Source organism: Haliotis rubra, unplaced genomic scaffold, assembly GCF_003918875.1.
Source record: "Haliotis rubra isolate DU_JTF1 unplaced genomic scaffold, ASM391887v1 Scf276, whole genome shotgun sequence".
In the NCBI taxonomy this organism is placed as follows: Eukaryota; Metazoa; Mollusca; class Gastropoda; order Lepetellida; family Haliotidae; genus Haliotis; species Haliotis rubra.
Window position 1 is genome coordinate 1,224,113 of NW_025766847.1, and position 10,550 is coordinate 1,234,662.

Genomic DNA, 10,550 nt, shown 5'->3' on the forward strand with positions numbered 1-10,550 from the left:
AGGGTACTGAGGACATGGTACTCACTGCCGGGTGTACTGAGGACATGGTACTCACTGTTGAGTGTACTGAGGAGGTGGTACTCACTGCCGGGTGTACTGAGGACATGGTACTCACTGCCGGGTGTACTGAGGACATGGTACTCACTGTTGAGTACAATGAGGACATGGTACTCACTGTTCAGTATACAAAGGGACATGGTACTGACTGTTGAGTACAATGAGGACATGGTACTCACTGTTCAGTATACAGACGACATGTATACTGAGCGTACTGAGGACATGGTACTCACTGCTAAGAGTACTGAGGTCATGGTACTCCTGTTCAGTATACAGAGGACATGTATACTGAGCGTACTGAGGACATGGTACTCACTGTTCAGTATACTGAGGACGTTGGGCACCTGCACCAGCAGCAGTCGGTGGAGTTCCTCCTTCCTGGCCATGCTCAGGTCTTCCCGGGGGGCGGCCAGTTCCTCGGACGCTGTCTGTAGTAGTATCACACCCAACATTGTGGTGTCTTGACCCTGGGCAAGCTGGTAATATAAAAATGTTGCCTGATTATCTTAAATTCTTTTATGTTTGTTCTTTTCACCATCATTTTTCATTGCTGCGCCCATCATTATTCCAGCCATATGATGTCAGTCTGAACAGGACAGGAAAATAAAGTACTCAACCAAATCACCTGACCAAGAAAGCCAACTTACCCAGTGGGGGGTCATGTTGGCACTAGTTGGTATGAACACCAGGTGAGGTGAGGTGAAATTGGGTTTAACGTCGTGCTTGAGAATATTTCGTTCATATGACGACGTGCGTGTGTGTGTATGTGTATGTGCGGCTGCTTGTACTAGCCCAGACTTAAGCTGGTTTTATAGTGCTAGCCCACTGAGATACCATGCTGCAGTGAAGCATGAATACCCCACTCAGACACATTATACTGACTCCGAGCCGACCAGTCATGGTTGTACCCATTAATGCTGAGCGCCAGGCAGGGACCAACAAGTACCATATTTTAACATCTTTTGGTATGACGCGGTCGGGGATCGAACCCACGACCTTCCGTTCTCCGGGCGGACGCTCTAACCACTACACCACGGAGGCGGTCATGAACACCAGGATGCAGAGAGATTATATATATGTGAATGTAAAATCAAGAAGTAATCAGATAATAAAGGTGGTAACTGATCTGAGGAACATTAATGTTTATCCGTTCTGAATGGTGATGGCAATGGACACATGGAAGCAGGCACTGATCTGATAAGCACTGATTGGCAATGGACAAAAGAAAGGCAGGGGGTAATTAGCAGTGATTCGTGACACTATAGAGACCAGGGAACATGTCTATGTAGCGCTTGGGACTTAATTCATCTGAGCCTGCATCTATCTAGGCCATAAATGAAGCTGCCTCCAATTACTATCACTATGATAGTAGACATTTTGTAAGTCCATTACTATCACCAATCATTGGAGAAGTTGACATCCATACATCTGTGTAACCCTTTTTGCTTATGCATAACCATGTTAACCCTTCAAAACATGCAAAATGCCATTTAAAGATTAAATATAAAAACTTCTAAAGAATCAAGCTTGATTTTCAGGAAAGATATGCAATTGTAGTGTTCCAATGTAGCCAGTTGAAATGATACATAATGCTCGTGTTTCTTCATACACTAACTGAGCAATGCTGTGAAAAGAAATTCTCAACAATTAAGATTTACAATACCTGTAAAATACTTGGAAAAAAGTCTGGGTAGAAATGTGGCCAGTCAATCCTTCCGATGTCCACAACCAGTTTAACAATCTTATTCCTGATGTACGAGGGTACAACAGTATGGTGAATCAACAGGAACTGGTTCAGAGTGTTGCGAATCTTGATCTTGTCCTGGCCATCAAACCCCAACCATTGCTTGTTGATTAGATTCTGAAATAGGTTTGATTTCACAACAGTTTGTTTGGTTGTCAGTTAACAAGAGTCATCAGAAGATGTAATTTTTTAAGTAAAAGTGATATTTCATACTTATCCTGACTCATGATCTTTTGCTTATCTCCTTCTTCTATGCGAATGTTAGTGGAACACTTGAATGCCTTGTAGTCCCTAAAGCGGACGTAAAAGTTCACTCACCCACGAGTTACCTCCCTTTTCCTGCGCATTTATTAGATTTTGTGTTAGTGAGCAATTCATTGGTCTCATATGGAATCAAACGGACTATACAAAATTACATATTTTTCCTTATCCTGACTCATGATATTTTGCTTATAGAATCCGACGGATTGGTGGTGGTTCAAACCACTTCGTGGATTCATCAGCTGTCCTTAGATACGTCCTGTAACTGCGTAACGGCACTTCCTAGATCCTATTCTTCCAACTTCCGTTATAAACTCGGGGGACCACAATCTTGTCCTACTTCTCACTCAGACAAGTGAATCTTATAGATTCATGTGGATTTTAGATATACTAGTATCTTCTTTTTACTAGTTATCTATAACAACCCATAGATTATGATAAGATCATTATCATAAATGAGTTGCGACCCCCTTCACGTACAGGTAAGATTGTTACCCGTATAGTCTAAATCACTCATGCTAGTCTAGTCCAGACGGAGAGCATGGACTTTCAAACTAAAACTTCTCCAGAGTAAAATTTATCTACAAGTCAACATGACAAAGGGTGAGATTTCCAACTCAGCGCCTTTGTGGAACTGTTTAGTTGTTGTGCTACAACAAGTGGCCCAAACTGGTGAATGCCGGAGATGTCTTCGGTGGCTATGTCTCTGAGGTAGTGGTTGGCAAACACTGTAACCGACTTCCAAAAGCAGCCCTCCATTATTGATGATATTGAGCAGTTTCCGTGCAGAGCGAGTGTAGACGCCAGTGCTCTGACTTCATGTGGGTTTTAGGCTCTTGGAGGCTCTAATCCTGCTGCTTTGTAGGCCCTCAGTATAACGGCTCCCATCCAAAACGATATTGTCGTTCTTGAGACCACTACATATGTCTCCGTTGACAAGGGGATGAATAGGCGCTTGAATTTTCTTCTCCTTGTTTTAGTCTTTTGAAGATATATTTTCAGGGCTCTGACAGGACACAAGGATAAGTCCTGGGTGTCCTCTGGTCCGAGGATTGTAGATAGCGCTGGGACGTGGAACTGTCTATCTGGATGGCCAGGTAACCGATTCTTTGCAATAAAGTCCTATCTAAGTCCTAGATGTACTGCAGCACGGTCTCCGGTGTCAAATCTAGTTCGTCCAAAGTCCAGCGCATGTATCTCTGACATTCGAGCTGCTGTAGCTAATGCAAGGAGGAACAGAGTTTTCTGTGTGAGTAGCTCGAAGGTAGTTTGCTCTAGAGGTTCGTAGGCATCACTCATGAGATGTCGTAGAATTACGTTCAGATCCCAGGCTGGAGCTCTGAATTTCTTTTGCGGGTCTTTTTCAAAGCGGTCTTCCAGTTTCAAAGAGCGTCTTCATCATGACGACTATACTAATAGCGGCCAGGTATGTTTATAATGTCGAACCTTTCAAATGCCTTGTATATCTAAGGTGACATAGATATTCCACCACTTGAGGATGAGTCGCTTTCATTGCTGTGAAGCCTTTCCGTCTTGCATATTGTTCAAATTTTTGCCATTTGTTGTCGTACAAGTTGCGAGTTGATCTACAACAGGATCTTTTGCTGCTCTGGCAGAGTATCCTCTTTTCTTTTCTAAGAATCTGATAACTGATATATTGTACTTGAAAGTAATTTCAAATGTGGAAACTTCAAGGACTCCTTTACATGTTTTATGATTAACACTGATGTGAGCATAATGTTTTGAACCCCATGATCACCTAATAAATATGTAATTTAATGTGTTTTACATAAAGGTCACATGCAACGTAAAACACAACTTTGCAGATTCTGATACCTTTCGAATGGACTTACAGATACAAATCATCAAAAATGCAAAATTCAACTTATAAAGTTGAAAATTATTAAAATCTAAATATTTTAGATATTTAAATACTTACCTTACCATAGGTCTTATGCATATTACCTCAAGCTCCGCTTAAAAGAGGTCAGTCAGTCGTTGATTCGCCATTCTACTAGAATGGCTCCCTCATGTATCGACAAGTGTACAGGAACGGAAGTGACGTGATCTCCCCTCCCGCGCAAGCATGGTCTATCCAAAAATCACTTTTACTGACCAGGTCTGAAGAGCCCAGAAAGGGGAGGAGCATCTAGCATTGGGAGGGAGTAACCACCCTATGGTAAGGTATGTATTTAAATATCTAAATCTCATGCAGATTATTGGCTGTAGGGTGAGGGAGATCTTGTGCATCGTAGGCGGCCAGGATGGTCGTATGCAGCCAGAGAGCGATGGTATTCCTATTAACCTCACCCTATGGCGCAGAGGAGAGTGGGATGAACAGTCGCTTGCGAGACTGCCTCCTGGTTGACGGCTTGGCAATGTACCTCTTAAGAGCCCTCACAGGACAAAGCAGCTGTTCCTCAGCGTCCTGGGGTCCTAAGATGGAAGACAATGGAGGAATGGAGAACATCCTGTCCGGTTGTCCTGGCAGCTGGTTCTTAGCCACGAAGTCCCAAAGCAGTCCCAGATGATCAAGACCATGCCGCGACTGCTCAAAACGCACCCTGTTGACATCCAATGCCAGGGCCATGAGAAAAGCTGTTTTTCTGGAGAGGTTCTCAAACGAAGCAGTGTCCTGAGCAGGTGAGGCCACTATGGTAACTGTTGCGGACTTCTTTTCGGCGGGGCGCAGATCTGGGAACAAGGTTCTGGTTGGCCACCAAGGCACAACCAAAAGCAGATGAATCCTCTTCGTCTGTTTGACCTTTGCTACTACTGCTGGCAACAGAACTGGTGGTGGAAAGGCGTATGCGTCCAGACCCTCCCACAACAAGGATATGGCATCGACTCCCCATCCCGCCGGATCAGGAATCGGAGACACGTACAATGGAAGCTGTTTGTTGAACCGAGTCGCAAACAGGTCGATCAGAGGGCGGCCGTGACTGTGACATAGAAGGTTGAATGCTTCTGGATGCAGCATCCACTCTGTTGGCGATGGCTTGCCTGGCCTTGAGAGAGCGTCTGCTAGGACATTCTTGCACCCTGGGATGTGCCGGGCTCTGGCTCTGATGCTGTTGTCGTCCAGGATACTGGCCAACAGGAAAGTCTGCTCCAACAGATGCTTGGACCTGTTCATTCCCTGGTTGCTAATCAGCCAAACCACCGTGGAATTGTCCGACGCAATCAGGAGCTTGGTGTTCCTCAGGAGAGGCGTCCAGTGTTTGACCGCTAGAATGACCGCTTGGAGCTCCAGGTTGTTGATATGCCACCCTAGCTCGGCATCAGACCACAGCCCCGAGGTGGTATGGCTGTTGAGGTGTGCCCCCCAACCCTGAAGAGACGCGTCTACGAACAGTTCGTGATCGGGAACTTCCTGTGACGATGGTAAATAGGCACATGCAAGTAGGCGTCCTGGAGGTCGAGGCTGGCCAACCAAACCCTGGGCGCAAGCCTGGCACGCAGCTGTTCCAGGGACACCATCCAGAAGTGAGGCAGCTCCGAAAGGTAGGTCGTTGAAAACTGCCATATTGTGAATCATGCGCAGTTTGACTGAATCCTTCTTGGGAACCAGGAAGATGGGTGAGTAGAACCCCGGGGACTGCTGGGGGTCTAGCACTGTCTCTATGGCCTGTTTGTCTAGCAGAGTCTGCTAACAGTAACTGCTGATCTAGGGCATACACGCGTGACTGAGGCGTTGTAGTCAGAAATGGCGACATGGCGATTGGCAACTTGTAACCGGTCTTGAGGATGTTGGTCACAAAAGGATCCTCTAGGACTGTCCAATTGGGCCAGAAGATCCCTAGTCTCCCGCATACTGGAGTACGATGAACCGGCACGGCTGGAGGCAGGAGGTCCCAGTCGTGTTGATTCAAAGCTTCAGCGTCCTGAGTAAGGGCGCCTACCCCTACCCCTGCTGGGCGTCGAAGGGGGCTCCTGAGGACGGTCCTGCGGAGAGTGCTAAAAATCAGGGTTGGGCCTGCCATGGCCGCTATGGACAGAATCTCTCCTTGGGATGTAATGGCGCTTCCCTCTTCCTCTCATAGACGTCTTGCCACGAAAGGCCGAACTCAGAGCCTCAAAGGTAGACAGAGACACTTCAGTGTTAGTGAGCTCAGCATGCTCCTTGTAAACCTCCGGAATCCGGTTATCGAAGAGGACACTAGACGCGAACGGAGCTCTTAGCAACTTCCTCTTGAACTCTTCCTGCCACGAACAAGGTTCAAGAAAACCACTCCGACGAACCACTGTAGTCATGGCCAAAGCCGCCCGGAGGTGAGCCAACAAGTCATGCAACACCTTACCCTGCTACTGAAACAGGGTGGTGAGGTGTTCTGATCTAGACGCATTGTCCTCAGTCAGATCCCATGCTGCCGCCAAAGTAGCAGAGGCCAACGCCGACACAGGTTTCAACATTCGCTTAAGTTCGGCGTCAGTAGCCAACATCTTAGAGTCTTGCACTCTGGAAGAAGACTGAGGAGAGCCTGACAACCGTTTCAGGGATTCATCATGGGTCGCACCACCATCAGCAAAGTCCAACCTATTGATCTTGTAGTCCCCTTTGCGCAACTTCTGGGCCTTGATAGTGGTGTTAAGTGACAGCTTAGCAAAATCGGCATCCAAGGAAGCCACTGCGCCGGCCACCATCGGGTGCGGCGGAAGGAGTAGCTCAGGAGAAAACCTAATTGCCCTCGGGTCATCAGTGCCTGTAGAAGGGGAAGGACAATCTGGCAGCCTGTCGGCGATCCAATCAAAAACCGCTGATTGGGGAAGGTACGTACCCCCATTATCTTCCTCGCCTAACAACTCCTCATTATAATCAGGGAAAAAATAACGTTCTTCCGTATTGTCCCAGGATACGGTAGGTACATCGTACCGTTGTCCAGAAGTGGAAAGAGTTGGGTGCTGAAGGGCAGACGACGGCTGAGGTACAGAACTGAAGGTAACGTCCGGGAAACGAGAACGTGGTCGTCGTGGCGCGCGGCGAGTGGCGAAATGGAGGTGACCTTGAACGAGAACGACGGTAGCGCCTCCCTGAGGTCAGAGTTGAAAACCTCTCATTGGAACATTGAGGAGAGCGAGATCTGGAACAAGACCGACGACGGCGACGATGGGCGTCAGAACTACGCGGGGGACTCCTAGAACGCTGACGTTGTCTCGGAGACCGGGAGCGAGATCGTTTAGAACGACGGGAGCGTTCGGCTTCCAGGCGTCAGGAACGCTCCTCCAGCAACTGGCGCTGCAAATCCTCCTCTCTAGAAATCGTAGCTGAAGGTGTCTTCCTAGGGATACGGTAATCTGAAAGCGGCGTCAGCGTCGGCGCTGGCTGATGCAATTGAACAGCAGCAGCAGGCGTCGGCGCTGGAACTGCACTCGGCAATGCAGATGAAGGCGCTGTCACGGCGCTGCGCAATGAAAGTGTTGGCGCTGGAACGGCGCTAGTTTGGGCTTCAATCTGAACGCTGGCTCTGGATGCAACAGGCAAGAGAAGTGGCCATAGAAGTTTCTGCATCTCCGGGTGAGATAAGGCTTCCGGCTGAGACAGATAAACTAAGGCGTCCCACGGGCGTTGAACCTCCGGCGTCAGCTTACGAGGCACAGGTGTAGAATTAGACTTGGGCATCTGTTCTGTCATCGAAGAGCGTCCACCTGGCGTTCGTGGAAGAGACGTTCAGGAACCAACAGAAGAAGCAGGCGAAGACATCTTCCTTCTGCGTTGCGAAAGCCATTTCTTCTTAGGGACGGTATAAGACTTAAAGTCGGCGACGGACAACGGGGTGCAGAAATGACAACGCTCAGCGAGCGAACAGGAGACTGTAGCGCAGTCTGGGCACCAAGGGTGTGGATCCTTAGCTGACTTCTGCACCTTGCAGATGCAGCAAAACTGACAGGCCATGCACACAAAAGCCATAACACACGAAAGGGAGTAACGTAAAACATACGTAAAAGGAGCAGAAAAAAACCCTGCAGAAAAGTGAAAACACCCCTGCAGTAAAAAATGGGCACGCCCAAACAGGCGGGACAGTAGAGAGTAAACAACCAAAATGGCTGCCCCACTGTGCCGAGAAGAGCGTGAAAAAATCAAGAATAAGGAATTACTAGCACTATACGCAAAATCAAGCATGAATAGTATGGTGAAAGAGACATAGGAGTATACAATACACCAAACATGCCAAAGCGAAGGGTCACTCACAACGTGGGAACACACCCCACACCGAAGTGAGAGACACGAGGCAGCAAGGTAGGTGAAACTTATTTTAATTCCTCTTCACCCACCATAGTAGAAGATAGGACATATAAAAACATACATACCAAATACCAATGTGAACTTTTAATAGCTAAAAGTATCAGTAAGTAGCAAGTAGCGAAACAAATAACGTCTGACTTGCAGTACGCTTGAAGTAAAAGTGATTTTTGGATAGATCGCGCTTGCGCGGGAGGGGAGATCACGTCACTTCGGTTCCTGTACACTCATCAATACATGAGGCAGCCATTCTAGTAGAATGGCGAATCAACGACTGTCTGATCTCTTTTAAGCGGAGCTTGAGGTAATATGCATAAGACCTATGGTAAGGTAAGTATTTAAATATCTAAAATATTTAGATTTTAATAATTTTCAACTTTATAAGTTGAATTTGCTTTTTTGATGATTTGTATCTGTAAGTCCATTCCGAAAGGTATCAGAATCTGCAAAGTTGTGTTTTACGTTGCATGTGACCTTTATGTAAAACACATTAAATTACATATTTATTAGGTATATGCATAAGACCTATGGTAAGGTAAGTTAAAAATATAACGCGATGAAAACCCCCCTGCAAAATCGGAGTTCAAACGTTTCATTAAATGTACCCCTGCTTGGGGTGAAAAGTGGTTTCAACAGCTGTGCTGCGCTGCGCTGGGCTGTGCTCATAGCGCATAGGTTCACGCAGCTTGGAAGCGGGATCTCCAGATTATATGGTCGTGAGCAGAGTAGTCTAATCAAAACAAATAGTAAATAATCTACTTGTTACATAAAAGAACCTTGTTAGGATCTAGATCTACTCAGCTATGTGTCAACCAGTGAGGCGTTCGACATTTCAAGACGGAAAACCTTCGCTGGCGGTGTGTACTCGGTGAAGGCTTTGATGTGAGCTATGTTTCTAATGTTTTGTTGATATTTCACAGGCGCGAGCTTTTTATATGTTATGACAGTAGATTACCGATTAATTGTTTATATAATTTCATATGGCTATTTCACCACACGTTCTTCTTACCGAGTCACTTTCTCAGTTCGATACTTAAAAGCAATGTCATTATTTAGCATTGACAGAATTTCTAACTGTTATATAGATATGTCTTTGTCACAGACAAATCTCAATGTCTGTTTTATTGACACCTATGTGTCTGCCTGCCTGTCTGCTAATGACAATATGCAATACACAACTCCGATCACTGACCACATGCAATTTTAACTTAACACCTATCAGGCTATACACCATAAACAAAACGTTACACTTGAGTGCACACCCACCCGCTCTGACTGGGTTCGGTATCCCGGGTGCTTCTTTTCGAGGGAAGTAAACCTAAGTACAAAATATTGCACTTTTGGTTTGCAATTGTACACTTATAGTTTTTTAATATGTTTTTTTTTATAATCAGCAATGTATATTATATGTCATGAATAAGTGATAATTGTGTTTTAATTATGTTTGATTTTTTGGTTGCATGTGACCTTTAAGTTACTTCCTCATTTGGTTCTCTTATGAACACTAAATTTGCAAACATGAAACCCAAAAAGAATACCCTTACCTCAAGGACATTGAGACAGTACATGATGACATATTCATTGCCAGTGTGGCTAATGAAAAACAAGCTGTGACGCCACGCATCTTTTGTCTGAGCAAAATTATTCAGCAAGGACTCTGAAACAATGGTAAAACAATATTACATAAAACAAACTATGAATGATAACAGATTACAATTTTTGTATAGAATATATATAATTTTATGATTTTCAACATGTCCAAATTGATCACAGTAAATGAAGACACATTAAGGGATATTGATATTATTTACTGCTAGATGGAACTATTGTTGGGTTTAAAATGCATTCTCAAATGCTATCATTTCAAAGAAAACATTACCAATTTCTCTTTTCCGTTCATTTGTAGTTCTGATGTCAAAAAACTCCGACATCAAAGTTTCCAAGGACCTCAAAGAGTTTTCTGTAGATGCCTGCAGCACAAAATGCACAAGTTATATTAGGAATAGCGATTATGAATTGTAAAATTGTACACATACATGTCATGCAGAAACCAGAAGTAACAGACTGAGCAATTCTGTTGGAAATATATAGTACAGTAAATAGGACTGGCAAACAAATATTACTCAGTAACAAGCATGGCGAGTAGTGCTCTTCTCATTCACAGTGCACCAGATAATTGCTTTAGCTGATGAGAGTACAGGGACAGAATTCTGTCTTAATTGGAGTATAGCATCATTTTGTCTCAAA

General features: G+C 45.2%; 1 protein-coding gene across 1 annotated transcript in view; it reads right to left on the reverse strand.

The window, feature by feature from the left end:
• The window catches only part of LOC124280941 (exportin-6-like), a 51,732-nt gene extending 41,498 nt beyond the window's left edge, over window positions 1–10,234 (reverse strand). The window contains exons 1-4 of the mRNA XM_046716947.1: window positions 10,183–10,234; window positions 9,848–9,960; window positions 1,721–1,918; window positions 374–533 (exon numbers count right to left, since the gene is read on the reverse strand). Coding sequence (XP_046572903.1) covers window positions 374–533; window positions 1,721–1,918; window positions 9,848–9,960; window positions 10,183–10,234 — 523 coding nt within the window. The remainder of the gene's footprint in view (window positions 1–373; window positions 534–1,720; window positions 1,919–9,847; window positions 9,961–10,182) is intronic.
• Window positions 10,235–10,550: the final 316 nt, after the last annotated feature.